Source organism: Penicillium argentinense (assembly GCF_028826775.1).
Source record: "Penicillium argentinense strain IBT 30761 chromosome Unknown utg000011l_segment0_segment0, whole genome shotgun sequence".
NCBI classification, from domain to species: domain Eukaryota; kingdom Fungi; phylum Ascomycota; class Eurotiomycetes; order Eurotiales; family Aspergillaceae; genus Penicillium; species Penicillium argentinense.
The window spans coordinates 1071102-1094773 of NW_026622670.1; the positions used below are offsets into that span (position 1 = coordinate 1071102).

The 23672-nt window shown below is 50.5% G+C and overlaps 8 protein-coding genes across 8 annotated transcripts; 6 read left to right on the plus strand and 2 right to left on the minus strand.

The window, feature by feature from the left end:
* Nucleotides 1-309: 309 nt before the first annotated feature.
* N7532_011410 (NADH-quinone oxidoreductase) lies at nt 310-775 on the plus strand (the record flags this gene model as incomplete). The annotated part of the gene is made up of 2 exons (XM_056623901.1): nt 310-318; nt 386-775. The coding sequence occupies 2 exons, from the start codon at nt 310-312 to the stop codon at nt 773-775; spliced, it is 399 nt and encodes a 132-aa protein (XP_056468889.1).
* An 829-nt stretch (nt 776-1604) lies between these two features.
* N7532_011411 (NADH-ubiquinone oxidoreductase subunit B) lies at nt 1605-2104 on the plus strand (the record flags this gene model as incomplete). The annotated part of the gene is made up of 2 exons (XM_056623902.1): nt 1605-1625; nt 1703-2104. 2 exons carry the CDS (start codon nt 1605-1607, stop codon nt 2102-2104), a joined length of 423 nt encoding a protein of 140 aa, XP_056468890.1.
* Nucleotides 2105-6467: 4363 nt separating this feature from the next.
* N7532_011412 (uncharacterized protein) lies at nt 6468-6907 on the minus strand (the record flags this gene model as incomplete). The annotated part of the gene is made up of 2 exons (XM_056623903.1): nt 6468-6699; nt 6774-6907. 2 exons carry the CDS (start codon nt 6905-6907, stop codon nt 6468-6470), a joined length of 366 nt encoding a protein of 121 aa, XP_056468891.1.
* A 756-nt stretch (nt 6908-7663) lies between these two features.
* Nucleotides 7664-9334, plus strand: N7532_011413 (uncharacterized protein; the record flags this gene model as incomplete). Its single annotated transcript, XM_056623904.1, has 4 exons — nt 7664-8067; nt 8135-8730; nt 8823-9167; nt 9219-9334. The coding sequence occupies 4 exons, from the start codon at nt 7664-7666 to the stop codon at nt 9332-9334; spliced, it is 1461 nt and encodes a 486-aa protein (XP_056468892.1).
* A 2392-nt stretch (nt 9335-11726) lies between these two features.
* Nucleotides 11727-12358, minus strand: hhtA (histone H3; the record flags this gene model as incomplete). Its single annotated transcript, XM_056623905.1, has 3 exons — nt 11727-12004; nt 12065-12172; nt 12334-12358. The coding sequence occupies 3 exons, from the start codon at nt 12356-12358 to the stop codon at nt 11727-11729; spliced, it is 411 nt and encodes a 136-aa protein (XP_056468893.1).
* A 719-nt stretch (nt 12359-13077) lies between these two features.
* On the plus strand, nt 13078-13516 carry N7532_011415 (histone H4; the record flags this gene model as incomplete). Its single annotated transcript, XM_056623906.1, has 3 exons — nt 13078-13087; nt 13163-13438; nt 13491-13516. 3 exons carry the CDS (start codon nt 13078-13080, stop codon nt 13514-13516), a joined length of 312 nt encoding a protein of 103 aa, XP_056468894.1.
* Nucleotides 13517-16265: 2749 nt separating this feature from the next.
* On the plus strand, nt 16266-18249 carry N7532_011416 (putative cell wall anchored protein; the record flags this gene model as incomplete). The annotated part of the gene is made up of 5 exons (XM_056623907.1): nt 16266-16383; nt 16450-16554; nt 16613-17570; nt 17662-17766; nt 17823-18249. 5 exons carry the CDS (start codon nt 16266-16268, stop codon nt 18247-18249), a joined length of 1713 nt encoding a protein of 570 aa, XP_056468895.1.
* A 686-nt stretch (nt 18250-18935) lies between these two features.
* On the plus strand, nt 18936-20054 carry N7532_011417 (ankyrin repeat domain-containing protein; the record flags this gene model as incomplete). Its single annotated transcript, XM_056623908.1, has 1 exon — nt 18936-20054. One exon carries the CDS (start codon nt 18936-18938, stop codon nt 20052-20054), a length of 1119 nt encoding a protein of 372 aa, XP_056468896.1.
* Nucleotides 20055-23672: the final 3618 nt, after the last annotated feature.

Genomic DNA, 23672 nt, shown 5'->3' on the forward strand with positions numbered 1-23672 from the left:
ACCCGATTCTGAAGTCCCTTCCTTCTACAGATGCTGTCATTGTCACCTCTGGCCGCCCGGCCAAGGGCCATGATACCACTGGCATTTACTCGTCTCTGTTGGTGCCAAAGCCACAGCACCAAATTCATCGGAGAGAAAAACTAACAATGTCTCCATTCAACCAAGTCCTCGACTGTCACCTTACCCGCCATCTATCGCGCAACAAGTCGCCATACAAGCCCGACAACAAAAGCATTCCCTGACTGCAGGTGGAAAGCTCCGAGTCGAAGTCTCCCTACCCAGCGAAGGATCACCATCTAAACTGGCCGAATGTGCTGTGTTTGTTTCTCAGCTTAATGTTTTCATTCCAGAGAACTAACTAATTCTCAGCATAACCCTCGACAAGGTTATTAACTGGGGCCGCGCCGGCTCCACGTACCCTCTGACCTTTGGCCTTGCCTGCTGCGCCATCGAGATGATGCACATGGCTGGTCCCCGATACGACATGTATCGCCTGGGCCTCATGTTCCGAGCCTCTCCCAGACAGGCGGACCTGATGATTGTCGCCGGCACCGTTACGAACAAGATGGCTCCTGCAATGCGACAGTGCTACGACCAGATGCCCGAACCGCGATACGTGATCAGTATGGGTAGCTGTGCAAATGGCGGTGGACATTACCACTACAGCTACTCCGTTCTTCGAGGCTGTGATCGGGTCATACCTGTGGACATCTATGTTCCTGGATGTATGATGGACCTCAGCTCATACACCATACAACTTGTTGAATATGCATGACTGATATTTGATTGCTTGCTCTTCAAGGCCCCCCGACCAGCGAAGCTTTACTCTACTGAATTTTCCAGGTCCAGAAAAAGGTGCGAGCCAATTGTGTTACCCGAAAGTGGTATCGCCGGTAGATTGGAGGTTGAGTAGGGCAATTGGATCTAAAAGCGCACCGGGCAGCACCTATCCACACCGAGCGAACGAATTTCGCAGCACACGAGATTCTTCTAGAGCGTGAGGTACGTCACATTTTTCAACTGACCTTTTTTTTAAAAAATTAAAAAAATTAAAAAAAAATCTGTCCTGGTCATTTTTTTGGTCATCTGCGTGCTCAGTCCTTCAGTGACTCTTTCTCTCCTCGCTCTCCGACTACTGAATTAACCTAATGATATGACCGCATCGCCGGCGATTCGACTTAAGATACAATCCTACACTTATTTACGTGTCCGTAATAATTTTTCCATTTCCCCTGTGATTAATCATTGGAATGGCCGTAGATGCGTCGACGAAGCAGCCCATCATAAAATGGTGGGCCCCGACAAGGTCGGGGCACGGACATTCGATTTTCGGGGAAACCTTCATCACGAAGCATTTAACTGATTACTAGCTGTGCACTTCACTTCTCTAGTAGTACGCTTGGTAATACTTCTTGATCCAGCTGTTAGACCAGACCGCCTTCGAGCACCCTTCTCCCGTGAAGAAAACTTTGAAGCACTCGTTGTACTTCGGCGCAAGTCTTCGATACATCACAAGTCCCTCAATCGCAATTATTCGTACGCATAGTGTTATGGGGGCTACCTTACGCACATGCCTCGCCGTAAGGGTTCACGCAACTCACATCATGGATGTCTATAATGCAAGCGTAGGAGTGTGAAGGTATTCAACTTGAAACTCCCTGGGTGGGACAGACACTGCGCAGCTCCACTAACATTGATCCAGTGCGATGAGAAACAACCAACCTGTACCAAGTGTGCAGATCGCAGAGATACATGTCACTACAGTGCCTCTGGATCTTGGCTCTGGACAAAGCCTACCTATGCCGGACACAGCTCCGCGAAGTACATCAAAGCCGCTGAATACCATCAAAGCAAAGCCATCAACTCATTCACATGTACGAGCGAGCTGAAAGCCCAGGAACAAGTCATTGGGAGCTTCGCATTCTCCAGTCTATTGATCAGCTTCGCGTTCGCCTTCCCGCTCGCCGTCCCGGCTTCAACGCCCAAGTCGTCCGATCCACTCGACGAGATAATCCAGATCACCACACTCGCAAGATCAATGATGAACTTCTCCACACCTCTTTTAACAGGGAGCAAGTCCGACGAAATTGGCCAATTGACATAAATGGAAGAAACCAGCACCGGAGGATCAGAATCTTCTCGCCCGGCGATTTCCGCCCTCTACGATATCAACGCCAGCCACATGCCCGAGGAAGAGCGCGGAGCCTTTCATAAAGTCATCAGGCGACTCGAGAATCTTTTCGGCAATGTAGATGGTGGCACGGAGTCCATTTTGTGGGCCTTTATGTGGATTTGTGATCTTCCATCTTGGTTCCATCATCAACTGCTGCAGCGTCACCCGTTTACGTTGCTCATATTGGCACATTACTGTGTTTTGCTCCACCGCTTGAGATGGGTTTGGTGGATTTCATCTTGGGGGCAGCGTGTGCTGATTGCGATTCACAGGACTCTGGGTTCTGGATGGAGGCCACCTCTAGACTGGGCTCTTGGTGCGTTTGACGTCAAAGGTCTAGCATCAGACCAGAATTGAACTCCGGATATAAGAAATCATACAGGGTGGATCGAAATCAGATTCACCACCAACACACAGAGATTCTTTCTCGAACCCTCTTTTGAAACTTCGCTATACCTATTACGGTTATCTACCCCCGAACCCCTTTCTTGGCAGTATTCCAGTACGATTTTAAATGACAGCGTAAAAATAGCATCCTTATAAGTTTGTATGGTCTCGATGGCTTCTAGAACGTTGATCCTGCAAACAAGGCAAACAGAAGGGGAATTCGCCTTGTCCTGCTTGAACTGGGGAGAAGACCACGGCGCTTCGAATGGAATCCGTACGACGCGAATTCACTCAATCATGGCATCGAAATCTTTCTGTGGCAACAATCATGGGCTTCAGATCGGAGACAACCATGGATCGATCAACGCCGAATTCCATCCCCTGCCGGGTGAGTCAGGAACCGCACATGATCGAAAGGCCGACTTACTAATGACCGCTGCCCACACCAGAGCGACCAGAAACCCCACCTAGTCCTCTATCGACTGTCCCATTCCCGCGCGATCCAGAATTCGTCAGTCGCAACCCTCTACTTCATCGAATTCGTGAGGAAAACTCAGTGCCTGGGTCGAGAATAGCGTTGGTCGGCCTCGGTGGAGCTGGGTGAGTGTAGAGGGACCAATACGTTGTTCGTTGCTCACAACTTGAAGGAAATCACAACTTGCCATCAAGTACTCGTACCAGGTCCGATCCGAATCGCCAGCAACCTGGGTTTTCTGGATTCATACGAATAACGAAGCTAGATTCGAGCAAAGTTTTTGGGATATCTCAGACCAATTAAAAAATAACAGGTCGTCAGGATCCAAAGGTTAACATATTTAAACTGGTCGAGGACTGGCTTCGGGATGAGAACAAAGGGAAATGGATTTGTATACTTGACAATGCCGATGATGACAAGTTCCTATGCTCCATTCGAGGAGTAGAGAAGGGAGACCCGACGAAAGGCCCAATGACTCCGTCGACAAAACCGCTATTGGAATACGTTCCTTGAAGCCAAAATGGATCTATGATTATTATGAGTCGGATCAGAGAGATCGCATTAAAGCTAGTCGATCATGATGATCTAGTTGATGTGAAACCGATGCAAAGGTCTGAGGCGTTGGAGCTTCTCCGGAAAAAACTTCAACAAACAGGGGATAGTCAAGAAAGTCTACAGTTAGTAGCCGTGCTAGAGTTTATGCCGTTGGCGATCACTCAGGCCGCACATTACATTTGAAATCGGGCACCTCGCTACTCAGTATCAAAATATCTGAGAGATTTTCAAATTATGTTAACTAAAACGGACGTATGTTAGTTAGTTAACGTAATCCCTAAGCGAGTGAGTCACCCAAGCGAGTGAGTCAGAAAACCAACTACTCTTATTTTAAACCAATTTATTAAACCACCAACGCCGTTAATTTCAAATTTCTACCTGTTAGACCTATTAGGGCAGTGCGTTCTTTTATGCCCTACTTGATTGCAGTCGCTGCATCGCGGTGGAGCGCGTCTGATTGGCTGGGAAGTTGAGGTTGTTGGTTCCGCGGGGGGTGCAATAGGAGCTTCAATAGCCTGGTTTGGATTATTAAAAGCCTCCCTGGCCTCCTGAGTCGAAAATCCTTCTGATCGAGCAATGCGCTTTGTTGATTTCTTGCGCTTTTGCTTTTGTGTCTCATTTGCAGCCCGTAAATCGCGATTTTCCTGTAGAAGGATTGCGTTGGAATGCAATGATGACTGATAGCCCTTAAGGAGCTTATCAATAGCGGTATTCGTAGGCGTTGGATGGCTTTGTGAGCGTTTTCTAAGGAATGCCTTGATTGATGAAGCTTGTCGATTTAATTGTTTGAGATTTGCTGGCGTTTTAGGGCTCCATGCGCTCGATTGGCTCCCTGGTCGACTACCTATGGGGGTAGGTGTCTGAAGTTGGATATCGAGCTTTGAAATGACCTGGCCTGGATCATATGGTACTAAACCAGCTGCAGCGAATGCATTTTGAATAGTCTCTGGTTTAAAAGCATCTGCGCGGGCCTTAGGGAATGCTGCAAGGAAATCAAGCTTGTCGATATGGTTTATATTGCATCGCGCTTTAGCCTCAATCATCCCCCCATATGCTCGCTTTAGGGGGGCAAAACAGCCTATATCTAAAGGCTGTAGTAGATGTGACGAATGCGCAGGCATACAAATTGGAATGATGTCGTTTTGACAGCATAATCGATCAAAATGGGGGGTTAAATGACTTCCGTGGCCATCGAGGACTAGTAGTCGATATTTACCCCTAGTATGACTACTAGTTGTAGGGATAAATACCTTTTCTAGCCATCGTAGGCCAATTGCGTCTGTAGTCCAGCCATTATCACTGGTTTCGATTCGCCAACTATTCGGTAGGTCGTCGTACCAAGCTTCGTAGTGATAGGTTTTCGCTTTAAAGATAATCGTCGGCGGGAGCACGAAGCCTGTTGAATTCACACATTCGATCGATGTGACCCATTCGCGAGTCCCTGGCTGTAGAACTGACCTCCGACCGTAGTATTCAGCTCTTGTAACCACTTTAGCAGTAGCTATAAGGCCCATCGCGAAGCCAGTTTCATCAAAATTATAGATATCCTCCGGTTGGATACCATTCTCATCGATCGTGCGTCGTACAAGGTCGAACCAAGGTTGGATAACTCTTGGATCTTCGCATTTTGCTCTCTGATAGTCGTATCGACGAGAATAGCGGCTTTTGAGCTGAGGATGGCGCTTAATGTAGTTGGTAGGCCAATCGCGTCCAACAGTCTGACAACTGCGCTCTGCTAAGAGAATATTGGCCATATTCCTCACCATGCTAGGTCGGGGAGCTGATCCACGCGCATCCATAGAGAGAATCCACTCTAGGAGCGATTTCTCCTCATTTGCAGTCAATTTATGATTGTTGGCGCGCGTTTCGACGCGAAAGGGTTGGCCATTGCATCGACGTTGAAGAGTTGCATGAGGTACTTGAAATCGGCGCGCAGCTTCGCGAATCGATGGAATTTCTTTGTTCTGATGAGCTTTTATCGCGAGCTGAATCCTACCCTCTTGCTCAACAGAATTTCTTGAATATTGACTGCGAATTGGAGGCATGGTAGGTTGTTGAAGTGAGGAAGTTGACGCGGTGGGGCACGATCGCGATTTCTGACTCACTCGCTTGGGTGACTCACTCGCTTAGGGATTACGTTAGTTAACTAAAATAGTAAGCTGAATCATCCAATTTGTACATGCCGAAATGGGTTAAGTGTAATAATTATGTTGCCAAGAAAATCCATATTGGATATCCGCGGACATCCACACCTTATTCGTGAGCCGTGCCGGGCCTTAGGTATCAGGCCTGTGGATCCGCGGCGAGCCGGGCCGCGATCAGAAGGTCAGGCTCACAAAGCCCGTTTGCAGAGGTCTACCCCGCTCGGTCTTAAGCAATCGTAATAATTAAAAACCCACGTTCACTTTACTCGCTACCGACACCTATACGCGCGGTAAATATGACAGACCGATGCGCCCATGGCAAATAATATACCAAAGTTTGTATGAAATACGCTTGGCCACTCAGTTTAAAAGGGAAATACCAGCATTGACCTAGTCCCCTAAATCGCGGGCTTCCTTCCTTGCGTCTAAAATGGTCTTCAATACTGCCTGCTGCTTATCAACTGGCATATTCCCGTATTGCTCCTGAACCAACGATCGAATGGAAAATGGTGTCACCTGCTTGGGGTCCACGGACGAGATAATGACTGCCACAGCAAGCATATCCTTGGCGATATTTACTAGTTGCTTTGAAGTGTACTTCCAGGCAAACATCCGAATGTCAACGCGTTGGATCCCCCCGAGACTTCCAGTCGTGATGGTACTTTGTCATCTGCTGTTAGTTTGACAGGTCACTGATCGTAGCCCTCAAGTGGGCCTGGGAGTGAGTGACATACTAGCTGGTCCTTTCTGACCGGTTGCCTTCGTATGAACCGATAAGCGCGTCTAAGCCGTCCTTGACAACAGTGCCAATGGCATTAGCCAGATCTCCCTTGACAAAGAGGCCAAACGACTTGGTAATCTCCTGGCCAATGTCCGACGGCTTGGTCGAGATGCTGCACCGAACAATAGACTCCTGGTGGAGGATCTGGCCAACAGGAATCAGCTTGGCGTTGACTGCGTTGTTCCTGACGGGGTTTCGAAGACATAAGTATCTCGTTCGAAAGTAATTCATATATCGAGCTGGTCAGCTATGACTCACGTAACATCATTCATAAACGAATTAACCTGCTGGTGTCCCAGCTCCTGCATCTGGTTTAAGGCATCATTGGCCAACTGCTGCTTCTCGGTGTCGTTTTGGATACTGTCAATAGCAGACGAAATTTGTTGGCCCATAATTGTTGATAACATGCGAGAAACAATATAGACCAGCCTGATCCGACCCTGACGCAATTATCGAGTATTAGTACCCTTTATATCTGTCCTAATGAGATTTTTGCGGGAAAGCCCCGGATTTAGTGGTGACGTAAGTGATCTCCTAGCGGCCACTGCAGAACTTCGATGCAAAGCACCCGGCGGAGCATGAGAAAGTAGCATTGACCTCCAACTGGGTGACTTGTTAGGTAGGCTATTTGGATAGTATTGGTGACGTAGGTGACAGATAGTTCAAAGCGTCATGATGCAACCAAGATGGAGATATACGTTGGCACAGTATTAACTATTTATACCCCCATCATCAAAAATATCAGAATACTACTTTTAAAATAACCTAGTACCTTACTTTTAAGCAGAGCGCGTGCTGAGAACTCATATGACACGCCACGGACGAGCGGGGATCCTGTTCCAAATTTACCAGAGGAGCGAACAGGCTTGAAATCAGAAAGAATTGGCCATACAGGTGACCGGCATAGTTGCGCTCTTGAGTATCAGGAGCCCAATTCTGAGATTTCCCACTGTAATCGCGGGGTGGGTGACAGGTACGTGAAGTCCCAAGCTTGAAGCGGAATATGTTCAGATTTGACATAGAAAAATAACTAGAAATCGGTTCCAAATCAACCGGAAAGATTTCTCCAACAAACCTTGACGGTTTAGTCCGCCTGCCGGTGAAAGCGAATTTGCCCTTCTTAGGGATATTATTGAAAATTCTATAAAATGGGCACGACTATACCACCTTCAAACCTAAGCCGCTACCATCTCTGGGTGCCCGCAACTATCCCCGAAAACGAACCTGCTCACCCAAAGTGGCTACTTGACACCGAACGGTGGAAAATCTGTGATTATGGTGATGTCTATAAGGAGGTGCAACGCGACGGCTACGGCATCATGTCCTACACCTGGGGTCGGTGGGCTGACTGGGATAAGCCTGCTGTTGGCGTCCCAGATAACCTACACTGGTCGGTGCCCACTGTGGAGAACATGCCTGTAGAGCTAGCTCGACGAGTAGTTGAAAGCATGCATCTCCGCTATGTTTGGTGGGATTGGATGTGTGTCCCTCAGGGACGGTCCCTGACGCCCGACCACGAAAAGGCCAAAAGGGAAGAGGTCGGCAAACAGATGTAAGTGTTTTCATCTTGCTTGCCCTCCCCGGCTCATGACCAGGATGCTGAGTACAATGAAATACAGGGCTATTTACGCTGGGGCGAAGAAGAGCCTTGTATGGCTTCATTCCACGACGTGGGGCGAAAACTCGGCGGTCAAGCTGTTACTGAAGAACGAGGTGCCAAAGGATAACCTTGAAAAATATATTTTGGAGCTTGAAAATCTCGTCAGAGTCGCGCAAGAGAAAGAGCATTGGCTAAGCTCTGGATGGACACTACAAGAGGGGGTTCTTCTAAGCGAAGGTATTCTGCTAGATCACACAGGTGAGGCATTGAGAGATGATCGATTCATACACAACGACGGGTACGCCTCTGTTATCGACCTTACTGCCGGGCTGACAACGTTTGCGATCCGAATTGCTGCGGCTTTTATGAAGATTAGCGAGGTGCATGATGGTGGTGATTATGATGAAGTGGTCCAGTTCATCCGTCACTCCAAAGAGAACTACAAAAAGCTTGCCATGTTCTTGTCCTCTCTTGTGCGCTCAGGGTTAATTGCATACACCAAGAGCTCGCCGCTGTACATCCTAGCCGGCAAGAAATCACGGTTCTACGGGGTCAAGGAGGACGAGTGCTGGGCGTTACTGGGAGCGCTGGGGATAGACACAATTCCTACCCCCCGTATGACGACGGAAAAAAGATGGAGCAGGTAAAGATCACCTTCTTTGGGCACCTGCTGAAAAAGCACAAGTGGTCTCTACTGCTAGTGGCAGGCCTTAGTGAGGATAACAAGGACATTGCGGCACATGCATGGCACACACGACTGGCCGACGGCATGTACCTGCCCCTGGGGATTTTCTTCGACGTCCACTGGAAGCAAGGTCTCCCTAGACTGTCTTGGGTAGGTCCTCCTTCTGAGAACAGGACGGACGCCATCCATATTCAAACAGAGACTGGGGCGCCGTTTGCCATGTTACAACTTAGGAAGAACAGCACCGCGCTCTATCGGGATTATGAGCAGGTTCCTACTGACGATGGATTCGGATACATTCGCGTGCTGCCCGTCGATGTCTTAGAACCTTCGTCAATGCTTTACTTTCCGATCTCGGATTTGGAAAGTAGGCCGAATAAACCAGGTGTGCGTTGCATTAAGGTTGAACCCGTTCCAGAGAGGGGCGCTGTGCGAGCCGGACTTTTCCTGGGTGTGATTGATATTTGGGCCGCTGAAGGTCATCTGGAGGAGAAACACCGCCTAACCAAGTTCTCTTTGTTGAGTGGGGTCTAAAAGTTTCCATTATCGTCTCTAAATTCTATATATACTAAAAACCCGTTGGAATGAGGATTACTAAAGAATAATCTGAGAAACAGGCTAATAGCAGTATCATTGGTTCTGGTAATTCATATGATTTATTAGATAAACCTCGCATGATGGCGTCACTCGGTACAATTCGACCTTTGAATTCAGCTAAGCGAAATACAGATTAGTGTGCTTCTAACCAGGGTTCGGGAAAGAACCTCAAGTGTGCAAGTGGTGAAACTAATTTCGATCCATCCTGTACCTGAGAGAGCATAAAGCAATGAAAATTGACTATGTATACCACTCGACAAGCGCTGCTACCAAATATAAGAAGAAAGATGACGCAAGAGTAGGGAGCGTGCCGTAAGGGGCAACGACGTAGCAGGAGGAAGTGTAAACGCGTTTCATGTAATGTATTAATGTGAGCCCGCATGATACTATCTTTCAATATTCGACACCTGAAACAAGGCCAAGCGGGATAAAGATTAGCGTGTGCCATCATAGGGTTCGAGAAAGAATCTCCATGTCCAAGTGGTGAAACTGATTTCGATCCAAGGTGTACAGTTACTTGCACATCCACGTACTCTATGCCCCGAGTAGAATCAGGCTACCATTTCAAGAGCGGAAGGAATTCCACCAATCCCATGTGCAAATAACATCAGAACTGAAGCCCTCAAGGAACACACCGAATCAAATGCTGCCCGAAACCGCCTTCGAGATCAGGTGACGAGCCTGGAGCCCCAAAGCGACGATATTGTGAAACGCTCATTATCGGTACTCCCACAGCGCCACTTGCCTCAAATAGCCAGTTTTCTGCGTATCACACAAAAGAAAATGACCCGGATCTACACCAGAACCGGAATCAGCGGTCTCTCATGGCAGTGAGTCAGAATACAAAGCCGGGGACAGGCGCAACCGCGGCTCGGTGACGCCACAGCCTGGGTAGGTGGCGAAAATTCTTGAGAACCGTCGAAGGAGGTGACCAAACCTCCCACATCAATTTGTGCAGGCTGGGATTTGTTTCTGCCTTTTTTCACCTTTGGTGCCTCGATTATCAGGCAGAAACCGTTTGGGGGTTCTCCCATATTGCCCCTCCCGCCCCACTCGCATGCAGACGAAAGAAAGTCATGATCCCCGTTTGCAATCAAAATGATATGGAGTAAAATGCATACTATCATAATTCTCTTCTCCTATACATTCTTACATGAAAGTTTCCTTGTCTAAAAGAAAGTGTAGCATGCAGGATCAAAGAATGTGTTCTCTGTAATGGTGCCTCAGGCCACACAAGTGGTTCCGGTGACGTCCGCCGTGGAGTTGGCAGATGCAGCCAGGCAGGGAGGTTCAGGCACAAGGAGCCGCGTCCGGAGAGCTTCACGACAGTCCGAAGAGAGCGGTGGTATCAAAAACCCGAATCTAGATGAAACCCAGCAGTAGACTCTTGTCGTAAGAACCCTGATCAGCCTACAAAATCGTGCGACGCCGGTTGCCCTGGCCGTGCATTCCAACACGGTCGCACTGCAGAGCCCCGCCAGAATCTGATCCTCGATGCCGCTCATCGTCCTGTCTACGGGATGCCGGGCGTTTCACTCCAAAATGTATGGTTTTGAGTATATCTGTTGCTTGTTTCTTGAGTAGAGGTGATGGCGTTGCAAAGAGGTTCATTGCATAGGAGTTTTCCTGGCTTGTATGGTTTCAGGGGAACTGGTCCACTCTAGTCAAAGTACACGGGGTAGCTTGGAGAGGACTCGTTGAAAGGCTCCAAGGTTACTAGAATAGGTCTCACGGTATACCCGAAAATCAGAGGGGTGATACTACGAGTAGCGCTCCTAAATTAGTGGCCACTGTGAAAGACATCAACAGTCTCCTGACATGGGCTTCGAACTGCGGCCACGGTCGCGATCTCACGATCTCAACACGGTCGGGGCCGGCTTCACCCAAACGCGACTGTGGAGACCTGAAAACACGCTAGCCATGATTATCGTAACAACACGTCGAAGAGATCCCTCGGAAGGTACTTCAAGGTAGGCTGCGACTCGAATTCTACAGGCGGAAGGGGAACTACACGAGTCTTGCGACATGGACTGGGTTGTTCATAGAAGATCGCATTTCAGCGTCTATGTCATGAGATGGAATTTCCTAATGTACATGCCCATGACTGAACCATTGCCCGCATTGAAGGGGTTGGCAGTAGAATTGATCCGCGCATAAAATAAAAGCAAAGTTCAGAAACAACCCGATTCCGAAACCCAGGAATATTGGAAAGCAAAACCCATCATGTTATCGCCAGTCGTGAATAAAAATGAAATCAGAAACCCCGTATCGCCTTCCCAGAAGTGTGAAGCCAGAAATCAGCCACCCTCAATGCCGAGGATTAGGGCATTTAAGAGCGCTCGCCACGGAGGCGGCGGGCCAGCTGGATGTCCTTGGACTGGATGGTGACACGCTTGGCGTGGATGGCACACAGGTTGGTGTCCTCGAACAGGGAGACCAGGTAGGCCTCAACGGACTCCTGGAGGGCACCGATGGCGGAGGACTGGAAGCGGAGATCGGACTTGAAGTCCTGGGCGATCTCACGGACCAGACGCTGGAAGGGGAGCTTGCGGATGAGCAGCTCAGTGGACTTCTGGTAGCGACGAATCTCACGGAGAGCGACGGTACCTATGATTGACTGTCAGTATGAATCGACGACGAGACCACGACGATGTTGGTGTCACTTACCGGGCTTGTAGCGGTGGGGCTTCTTGACACCGCCGGTGGAGGGGGCGGCCTTGCGAGCAGCCTTGGAGGCAAGCTGCTTACGGGGGGCCTTGCCACCAGTGGACTTACCTGTTTAGGTTGTTAGCGTGATGTTGTGGGATGCTGGACGCGTCGCGTCAAAAGAACCCCTCTCTCCAGGCAGTGAGGGTGGCAGACGGGCCAGTCACCTCGACTGGGGAAGAGTGGGCACCAGTGGAGGGCAAGGGAAGATAAGAGGAAGGGTAACTTACGGGCAGTCTGCTTGGTACGAGCCATCTTTGATGATTTTTGATGGAAAGGGATGGAGTGTCGAAGTGAGTTGGCGAGAGTGGATGAAGAAGGGAAGTGAGACGGGTGGGGGAAGAGTACTATTTGTAGGGAGGCACCGGGGGGGAGTGATCTGGAAGGGCGGTTGGGCGAATCACCGTGTGGAGCAGCAAGGCGGGCGCAGGACGCAACTTCCACAGGCAAAATGGATGTTCAGATCAGCGCCTTGATTGGCCAGATTACTCATTGATTTTATGCTAAGCGAGTCTCCCGCCAGCAACCAATCAGCGACTAGGATCAGAAGTGTAGAATGCCATCCCCTTTGCTTCTGATCCTCGTCGCTAGGGAGGCTGGATCGTTGATCTCGCTATTCGAGCCGGTCGTGCCACTGCCCGGAATGCCCCCTGATTTTTCCTCCGATCATCAATGGCATGTGGCCGATCAGAAAGGGCCTGCCAGATTGCCCAGCATCAATCATGGTTCACCGCCCCAGCCTGGGGCATCCGGCAGATCACACCAATGCCTCGGATCACGGTGCGCTGATTGGTGGATCCGCTCACTAGCGCGTGATTCTGCGCCTGCCGACTGATCCCTGGCCGTCCACCCCGATACAATACAAATATCCTTTCGTCTCAGACTTTTCTTCTCTTCTCCATCTCTCGTCGACAACACAAGTCTTTTACCCACTTTTTCAACCAACCTTTTATTTACCTTCACACTAATTCATCATGTCTGGCCGTAAGTTGTCTCCCCCCAGCGGGTTTCCCCCGCTCCAGCTTCACATCGGCACATCCATCTCACGCGTTTCAACAGGTGGAAAGGGTGGCAAGGGTCTCGGCAAGGGTGGCGCCAAGCGTCACCGCAAGATCTTGCGCGACAACATCCAGGGTATCACCAAGCCCGCCATTCGCCGTCTCGCCCGCCGTGGTGGTGTCAAGCGTATCTCCGCCATGATCTACGAGGAGACCCGTGGTGTCCTCAAGACCTTCCTCGAGGGTGTCATCCGTGATGCTGTCACCTACACTGAGCACGCCAAGCGCAAGACCGTCACCTCCCTCGACGTTGTCTACGCTCTCAAGCGCCAGGGCCGTATGTTTCTTCCGCCTCTTGTTTTCTTGTATTTCTTGCTGACCATTCCCAGGTACCCTCTACGGTTTCGGCGGCTAAACGCGTCTTTTTGCTTTCTATTTTCCGGGTTCACGGTACGACGGGACGTTGGGGTGTTTATCTGATTTTTTAACAATCGTCATGGGTCTTGGGTTTGCTTTTCTTTACAACGACTACCACTTTTGCGTCCACTACAGTGTTCGCTTCTCTGAGCTTTCCTGTATCATAGCGGCCTTCTTACAATATGGCTGGCACCACTTTAGGTGGAAGTGACACACTCGAAACGAGGTGTGATCCGATACGAATACAATTTTGAAATACGCATCTTGTCCTTGTAAATCTGTGGAACTTGGTTCTGGTTGAAGTTTTAGCAGTCTTCTACTTTTCGGCCAGTATCTGCGTTGTTTGTCTGCGCGTTTGTGGCGATGTGTTGTGATGTGTCGTGTTTATGACGCGTCGCGATGTCTCCGGTGCTTTGGTCGTTGGGCCGTGAGCTTACCCGCGTTCCCGGGACCAGTCGCACACCCCTCGGTGTTGATCAGATGAAATGAAAGTCCAGTAGTAGTTCTTGATAAAATGATACTTATTAACAAATATGATAATTCCTACAGGCTTCTATTCTTGAACGTAATTACTTTTGGCTGTGTTGGCTCAGGCGCGATTTCAATCCATGAATGTTGGTCCCCGTCTGTTGTTGTCTGGCAGTATCGCAGCCCATGTACTTCGAATATCGCTTCCTGATCTTCAACGCATTTTTACGCGAATGAGCAAGCTGGTAATTCAATTCAATGATTTTTAGGTAGTAGTTTATGTCCCGGGCGAGATCTTGTTGTGTTTGATCATCGTTCAAAATGATTGGGTCTGATGTTGGGTTTCTCTGGAAAGATGGTGGTGTGTTACACTACAAATATATATCACCATCAATGTAACAAGCATGATTAAAACCAAATGTTCAAAAATCATCACAAGGAGATAATTCCAACAGCTAAATGTAAAAAAATAACAGCAAAATTATTATTTTGCATTGTATTCCTGTCGCCACTACCAGATGTTGGTATGATCAGTGGTCCGAGAAGACGATGGTTGACGAAATCGAACCGGAAGCACTTGTTTTTTAGATCCCGAATAAGCCACTAGGTTACCCTGACGAGAAAGATTCGTTGCGAAAAATTAGGGTTACATATACTAAAATACTACGACGGTTCCTATGATGGGAAATGGCCGAAGCAGTCTGTCACACCGAAGTAAAAAAACACTTCAAACCACGCCTCGAACAAGAGCGGAGAGAAGCTGGGATCGATGTCACATCCTCCCCCCTTCCCCCCTCCCGCAGCTCTATCTGCAATAGAGAACCCCCATCGCCGGCAACGCCATGTCACCGAATGTCCACCTTATCGCGCTCGCCCAGGCCGGACTCGCCGACCGCACTCCGGCAAATCACCAGTGCGCACTAAGACAAAACACGGCCCAAAGCCACAATAAAATGACACCCTCCATGAGATGAAAGTAGTTGGAAGCGCATGGAAACGATTGGGCTGAATGCATCATGCGCCCCCTGCCGGCAAGACCGAGGGGAAAGCATTGGGCTGGGCTTGTTATTATTGCTGGCTGTTTCGATATACTGTGAACCCTTGCCCCCAGCAGAACAATATCAATCAGCGACCATTCTGACGACCCATCGAATCAGAGCGAGCCACATGCACGTGCAAGAACGGTTCCCCTAGACCAAGACGCTATCGTGCTGGCTGGAAGACAAGGGCTGCATGTGTGTGCAGCTATGACTCGCTAGTGCAAGCCTGTCCCAAAATCTCGCCAGAATTAGGATGATTTGAGCACCCACGATCCGCAGTACAACCCACAGCTCCTCAACGGAAAAACTTTCACGAGACTCCGATATGTGAACGCTGGGGCTAATTCGGACTCCAACGTGGTGTTTCAAGCGCAGACCCGGGCGATAATACCTAAATCAAACCGGGCACTGGGCGCTGGGTCGCAAAATGTAGACGCCGCCGCAGAGCACCGGGTAAGGCAAACACACCAGAACCATACTGGAGGGCAGAGGACGGCCATCTCGCAATTCCGCCGAGGGGTCATTACTGCCGTGCCGCAACGACAAGCCCCAGACTGCCCCTCAGGAGCTTCAATGAATGGTCACGACGAGCGACCCGACAGTGTGCATACGCTATGGACAGTCCCAGCAGCCACCATGCATCGAGATGCCGATCGCTTATTGCAGTTACTCCTCAGCGACATCGGATCACCACGCAGATTGTTGATGTAACTAAGCAACCAATCACCGATAGAACCACCCCGGTGGCTGAGAAAAAGTCGAACAGATGGACATTAGCGTGGAAGACAAATTTTCATCTTTATTTTCATTTTCCTCGCTCACGAATTGGTACGCCGCCGAACATGCTAGACTCGACGGTCTCTCAACTATAGTATATTATGGGTTAGGGCCTTTTAACCGACAATTTTATCCGTACACCTTATTGCACATAGACGCAAACCAATCCATCACCGGGCCGCAGGCTACAGTGGATCTGATGTACGACGGAGGTCACGCTAACCAGCGGCGGATGCAGCTCGCGAGCCGAACAGATCGCGGCCCCGTCTGACTGGTTGCCCGGTATTTCACTTCTCGGGGCCGGGCCCAAAAGGTCGCAAGGCCGGAGGGAGTCTGGCTTGCTTGAATATCGTTATAATTTGCTCAGGGCCCCGGATATGACCCGCATTGCGTCTAACTGTTCAAATTGGATGTGGTGATTTTGATCGGCTTCCTCCAGTTTGCTCCTCCGAAGATGCAACAATGTGGTGGTTCATTGCGACAGTCCTCATCTTCTCAGACGGGGCTATCGGGGCATCGAATTCCTCCACGTTAAGTATCGACCCGATCAAGAACTTCTGCCAGAGGTTATGGCATCAGTGTTCGTGAATCTCCTCTCAAAACTATGCAGAGTCGTGAGTCCACGAAGCGAGTCTAACTGTCGCAGCTGTCGTGAAGGACGATGTCCTCTACATCGACGGAGGCATTGAGGTATTCATTCCATACAACAACCATGGCAACCCAGAACAGGGAGACCCCATTCTCGGACTCAGTGCGTTTTCAAAATCGAGCATCGGACGTACACCGGAACTGATTGATTGTCTACCTAGATACGTACATGGTGATGGTTCCTATGAATGGATCCTGGAACTGGGACACAAACATCACTGTCACTGCAGTGAACAAGACCGTCAATTCAGAGACCGGGGCCCTCCCTCCGTCCAACATCCGAGGAGCGCTCTATGCCGGAGCGCAAGACGACTCTAATGTCTACATGTACGGTGGGACTGTTTCATATGCCAACCAGACCTTCCCAGGATTTATGTTTTCGACTGCTCCCACATACTCGCTCTGGTCTGTCGACCCAACCGGGCATACCTGGAATCAATTCGACGTCTCGCTGGATGTACCATTTCGACCAGCTGGAGGCGCATATGCAGAGGCGACTGGTCGAGGAATGGCATTCTACCTGAACGGATTCCTCGACAATGGCTCGTCACCTGACTATCAGTATTATGAAGATTTCCGAACATACGTGCCCGGTCTCATTGTTCTCAATACAACGACACAAGAAGCGAAGAATTTGTCCACATCGTCCCTGAACAACTACCCTCGAGCGATGGGCGGGTTAGTTTACTTGCCAAAAATTGGGACCGAGGGAATTCTGGTGTCAATGGGTGGAGTGACGAAACCGGTTACCAACAGTGCCTTGTCAGACATGGGAACATATGTGAGTACCTCGAACTCGAGATTGGAAGGTGCTATTAACTCACATCCAGCGTCACTGCAGGTACCATTCGATAGTGTTGATTTCCTCGACATCGCATCCATTGATGGTGGTAACTCAGATGGAACGTGGTACACGCAAACCACGACCGGTGATATCCCAGCCCCGCGAACAGACTTTTGCCTAGTTACAGTATCGGCACCGGACAACTCGAGCCACAACATATACCTATACGGCGGAAAAGGCGAGAAGGATACCTATGATCAGACCTATGTCCTCTCCATTCCCTCATTCACATGGATCAAACTCATGGAAGGAGCCTCCTCCTCGTTACGCACATAGTTGCCATGTCGTTGGGAACTCGCAGATGTTGACCGTGGGCGGGGCCAGGTACGAAAATATCACACAAGGATGTGATTGGGAATATCGAAGCGTCGCTATACTCAACCTGAATAACTCAAAATGGGGCAAGGTTTTCAATTACCATGCCGGCGCGTACACACTTCCATCTAAGATCACCGATGTCATTGGTGGCAGGTGAGATTGCCTCCTAATCCCCCAAATAATCCGCAGCGAGACTGACACTGCGACAGCGCAATGGGAAATGCCACCCTCACCGAGCCCGCAACGGGATTCAGCAACGAAAAAGTCACAACCTACTTCAGCCAGCTGGGGGACAGTGGATCCGACTCGGGTTCACACATGAGCGGCGGAACAATCGCCGGCGCCGCAATCGGATCTGTTGCTGGGGCTGCAGTACTTGTAGCCGGACTTATCTATGTGTTGATTATACGAAGGCGGAAACGAAAAGCCGCAAACCGACATCCTGGTATTCCAGAAGCTCCGCCAGATCCGATATCCGCGCGATTTTCAAGGGCGATATTCCGCAACAGTGGCCGAAAGGTTGAATTGGGTTCGCAGCGGCCGGAGGTCCATGAGATGGATACAAGTCCACAGGCTTTTGAGCTCCCAGTGAGAACGTCTAGAGACTCGAGAGGGCTCGAGGAAAAGAAGGACTAGGTTGCTGTGGATATCATTGGTTTTTTCTAATAAATGAATGAGTTATGATGTCAGGACCTAGCAGATAAGCTGTTCAAATACGATACCATTTCTGTTGTCATTATCTATATTTTTCTTTCACTTCCTACTTCTAGCACTTTAAGGATGTAGGGGTTTCGGATTATGGAACATATACAACAGGTTGCGCTTCCACTATCTTATCCAACCAAATGTCAATAAACGAGACCGATCACGTTCAAGCCAGTAAATCACCAAGCATAGAATAGCCCAAATCAAAATTATAAGAAATCTGACCTCTTTAAAGATAAGGGATGGCCCAAAAACTTTTGCTGGGGCGCACGAGACCAAATGGCCTGATGTTTCAGGCTGCTAGCTGCGGCTCTTTGCTGCCTTGTTTGTCGCACAGTCTACTGTTCAACTTGAGATGTTCATCCATACGACACATCTATTTCGATTTTCCTCCCATAAATAACTCTATCGCATACAATCTACCAAATCTGACAAGACTTTCGCTGAGAAACTCCCCGAGTCTGACGCGAGCGCACCTAGAGAAATCTGTCCTGTTCAGGGGGCAAGGCTAGTGGCCGGTCGCACAATACAAAAGTCCGAGAAAACACCCATAATCCAATAATCGCCTCTGATCTGTGCCCACCAGATCGAGGCACGAAATGAGCGGGATGGCCAATATGCAAAGTGCCGCACAGTATCAGCAACAGCTTCAACGTCTACGTATGATCGAGGCACAGCAACGGGCCCTACAAGCGATGGCCGCTAGGCAACGAGCAAATGGAGATCCAACCGAACCAAGCGGGGACAACAACAACATACGAGATATGCAACTGCAACAAGATATCAGAACACCCGTGAACCATCAAGGCAATCATACCGCCAACCCAGCACCTTCCATCTCCGACCAAAAACATCGCATCATCACCTTTCAATCCGCCTGCCAGATAGGAACCGCCGCAGCAGTCGAGTCCATCCTCTCATCAACATCCCACTCCCCCAAAGCTCTAAACTTCGGCCTGGAAACTGCCCTCTCCGCATCTAATATCGAAGTCGCCCAATACCTACTTTCACTCGGCGCCCCCATCACCCGGTCCACGGCCGAGAAGATTCTCGCCGCCCCAGCACACCATCAAATCGACCTCTTCAAACTGCTCTCTTCCTACGGCTGGAACCCCCACCACCCAGGGACGAACGGGGCACCGCTCCTCCCGAAAGTCGTCACCAACACCGCACTGGTCCGCTGGTTCCTGGGCAAAGGCGCCAACCCGAATTTCGGCATGGAGCGACACGGCTCCGCCGCAAACGACAAACTAGGCTACGATTCATGCGCCGCACTGGAATCCGCCTGCGCAAAAGGGGATCTGGAAACCGTATGCATGCTCTTCGACGCTGGTGCGCACATCCGCTTCGGGTATCCGCTGCACTACGCGGCCGGCGCCTTGCCGATAGATCCCCGTGGTCCGCCTAGGGCAGAAGCGTACACGGACAGGATACCAATCATGGAGATATTGCTTGCGCAAGGGGCTGACGTCAACCAGAAAGGGGAGACGGAGTTGGTAGCGCACCATCCGATCATGTATGCGGTTATGGCTGGCGCCGTGGAGCGGGTGCAGTGGCTGCTGGAGCGTGGGGCGGATCCCGAAGCCAGAGGGTCCTGGGGGAGCGCGGCGGAGCATGCGTTTCTCATGGGGAGTGAGGAGATGAAGGCGGTTATGGAGGCGGGCATTCGGGCGAGGAGATCTGGTGGTTCTGTGGGGGAGGCGTTGGCGATCCGGTTGAAGCCCAGTGCTGGGTAGGGTTGGTGCGTAATTAAAGCTACTTTAACTATAATCAGGGTTTCATTGTTACAGACTAGGGTATACATAGGCATTTGAAGTGCAGATAACGTTGATTTTATCCTTTGAATAATACGGGAGATCATGCTCGTGGACTCGCTGCTCCAAGTAATCACAAGCACTGGCAGGTAACCCAATTTTGAGGATTTTCAGGTGTCGAATCTCCCCTGATGCCCTCATCCGGGAGTCATTCTTCATTACTCTCCAGTAATTCAGCCATTTGATTGATCTCTCCGTCTTGGACACGTCGCAAGATGGTAACTGAAACATACTGTATAGCACGATCTGATCATGTAATCCCAAAACTAGCTCGAACGCAAGTGGAAACAACATACGGGACATGTACAAAAGACGTCCAGTGTCTCAGACTCCGTTGACAGCTCATATCGCGCCGAGTAAACAGTGTTACGACGATCACCGCGTTACACGGAGACTTAGGATCCGGCACGAACTCGCACGAGCCAGACGACGCCACCTCGACCGAGCTAAAACTATCAGGACATCCGCAACCAATCTATGCCTCGCTATTGGGTGAGTGTATCTGATTGGGAGCACCCCGGGCTGAACTCAGCTGGCGGTTGTGCTGAAGCCGGTTGGGACACGCAACCCGGTTGGGTTTACCGTCGAATGGAATTGCCCGATGAAGCGGTACGGGACTCGAGCCTGCGAAGATCGGTGGATACGCGATGCATTCTCTGTCAGTTTGATGGCTGTACAGTCCGGACAGGAGATGGGTCTCGAGGCAGCATGATTTGACCGTGCAGCCCTTCACGTTGACAGGCAACGGCACTGCGCATTCTGGGCCCCTTGCGTTGTCACAGATTCGTCCCATGCAGATCAGTGTTCCAAAAGGCCTTTCCCCCTTTCACATGAACGACCCTTCGATCAGAAATTTATGGCAAAAAAATGAAAAATGAAAAATAACCACAAAGAGCTGAGATAGGCGGGATGCATTTCCCAGCGAATACTGACTACCGCAGATGTATACACCGAGGCTAGTTTTGGCTGATTTACTCGGGATGGGCTCAACCACAACGCAGCACACCATCGGGCCAACTCGGACCACAGGGTTCCGCGGAGTGCAGTCCTCCTACCCCCGTGACCCTTGATGCAACAACCTCTGGATAGAATTTTCCTCGCAGGCCTGCTGGGCAGCTGGGCAGGATGCCACGGAGAATCCCGGTGCCGAGTTGCCGGCGCTAGAAGGATTCTCGAAACTCTTAGCGGCTTCTGGGCGTGTTACTAGCGGTATGCGCCGGTGTATCCGCCATACCAGCGCTGCAGAGACAGGTGTTGTGGCTGTGCGGCCAATCATTTGCATCGAAAAAAATTTCAGCATGCATTAGCGCTGTTCTAATTCTGCTCTGCAGGACTGCCAGGGCACTCGGCACTCCGATTTTGTTAAGGTGCTGACACGCTCTACTCTCTGGACAACTAGGGTGAAAATTTCTTCCCGCAGGGGACTAAGCGTCGTGGTGATGATGCGCCCCATCAAGAAGGTCGGATTCGCGTGGTTGCTACCGTAGCGCTGGTGCGCAGCGCTGGGCAGACGTGGTATATTGCGTCGCGGGACACAGACATCCAGTCGAACCCCGTGTTAATGACCAGTGCATTGTTATTGTCTACAATAGGATAAAGAGTGTGGGCCAGAGCAGCCAGAAATTGCCACTTCCCCGGACGAGGCCACGTTGTCTGGCTGCGATCCAAGAATAACACTCGGCCGCACAGAAGAATGCCAAGCATGTCCAGCGAACCGACCCTACTGCAACTCACCATTGTCGCAAGGAGACCGGGGCAGTCGTAGCAGGGTCTGGAATCTGGGCCTAAGGATAGAGTGGTGGTCCAGACTGTTCGGTTGACACGGGACCCCGGACCCGTCTCGGCCTCCCGAGCGCCAAAGCCGGCCACCAACAATGAACTTGAATGTGCATGTTGTGCATTTCTCTGCATTTCTCCGAGGACCTGCGCCAGGATTCCAAAGTAGTTGCGTTGGTTCTAGTTCTTTCTGGTGTTCGCTTTCTGCCTGCATCACGCGGTGTTCGCACCTAACGATCAGTATCTCCGGTCGGCATTGCCACTGCTCCGGCCTTCCCCGGTCGGAACCCGCCCGATCAGATACGGCACTACTCCTACTTTAGCACCCTAAGGTGCATAGCGGAATACAGAAAGGCCGCTAGCAACCCTCCAATGCTAACCAGCGGCCACGCGATGCGCTTCAGACAAACCGACGCTAGCTGCACTAGCTGTCAATCCGTTGGCAGGGATCCGCGAAAGAATTTTCGCTTCGGTACAGCCCTGCCGTTTCTGAGTCAAGCCTAAACGAGGATCATTGTTTACAAACATCGGGGTCATGATTATGCATGGTATTCTTTCATGTGGAAGCAGTCATACCGCCGGTTATCGTAGTCATTGCTACTAGTCGTTAGTCACGACGACTGTATACGACTGTACGAGTAGTAAACAACACGATCAACAGGCCATGATCACTCCATCGCGCAGAATGTCCATGTGACCCAATAGGTGCGAACCTTGGGTCGCAACCCCAGAAAAGTCGTGTGTAGCCGATGGTCTCACCATTCCCTCCCACTAGGGGAAAGTAGGGCGGCTCCGGCGAGGCTCCAAGACACCACGAGGGCATCCGCGTATCCGCGCATCCGCTAATCAGCATGACTCAAAAAGCCACCTGGTGCTCATGCCATGGGTCAGCTGACCACGATGGCATTCATTCCACGTACTGCGTAGCCGACGAAACCCCTCGAACCTGCTCGTTACCGCAATCGGCCGTACGCGATCGATACCCCAACAACCCATCGCTGCCCGCGACCTGCCTAACCCGGCGGCTACCCCAGAGATTGGAATGCAGGGTAAATCCCGATGGGCTGGGTGCCACATGGTGGCTGAGCACGACGTGGCTAGTGCAGACTGTGGGAGGACGGGCTAGTCCGCATTGGGGAAGGTACCTCGGCATAAGAAAAGAATGGGGGGAATTTTCCTGAGTCACGCGGCCTAACGGCCCAAAACAAGGTGTGGCTCAGCCCTGTCGAGTCTTCTGGGTCCTAAAATTGGAGCTGCGATCGAGACTAGTTCGAGATATGACCCGGAATATGCAGGCCAAAAACATAACCCGATTGCTAAGCGATATGGGAAATTCTACCCTCTCGTCCGATAGCGTGTCTTGGGAATGGAGCTAAGCCTCGCTAGTACAGGAAAGAAAATAGTCATACGCCGTCATTTGTAACTAATGGAGTGGGAGTAATCCGGGATGACTCTTTGTCACAGGCAGACAGAATTTCGATTTGTTTTCGGGGAACATCTGCTACCATCTCCAGTCCAATGGAATTGTATAGACGATCCGTCTGTCGTGATTTGCTCTGGTGGGTATGTGGCTTTTTTCCTGCCAGCCACAAATCCACCGTCGAGGGGGCATGCAAGGAGCAGAGAGGCAGAGGGCAGCACAGACGGCACCGCCGGCCCAGCAGATCAGTGGGTCGGCCAAAGTGTACCGTCGACGCGTATCGCAGCCGTAAGTGACCATACCACTAGGCCCAAATCGGGCATGGTGCATGCACCGGATCGGCC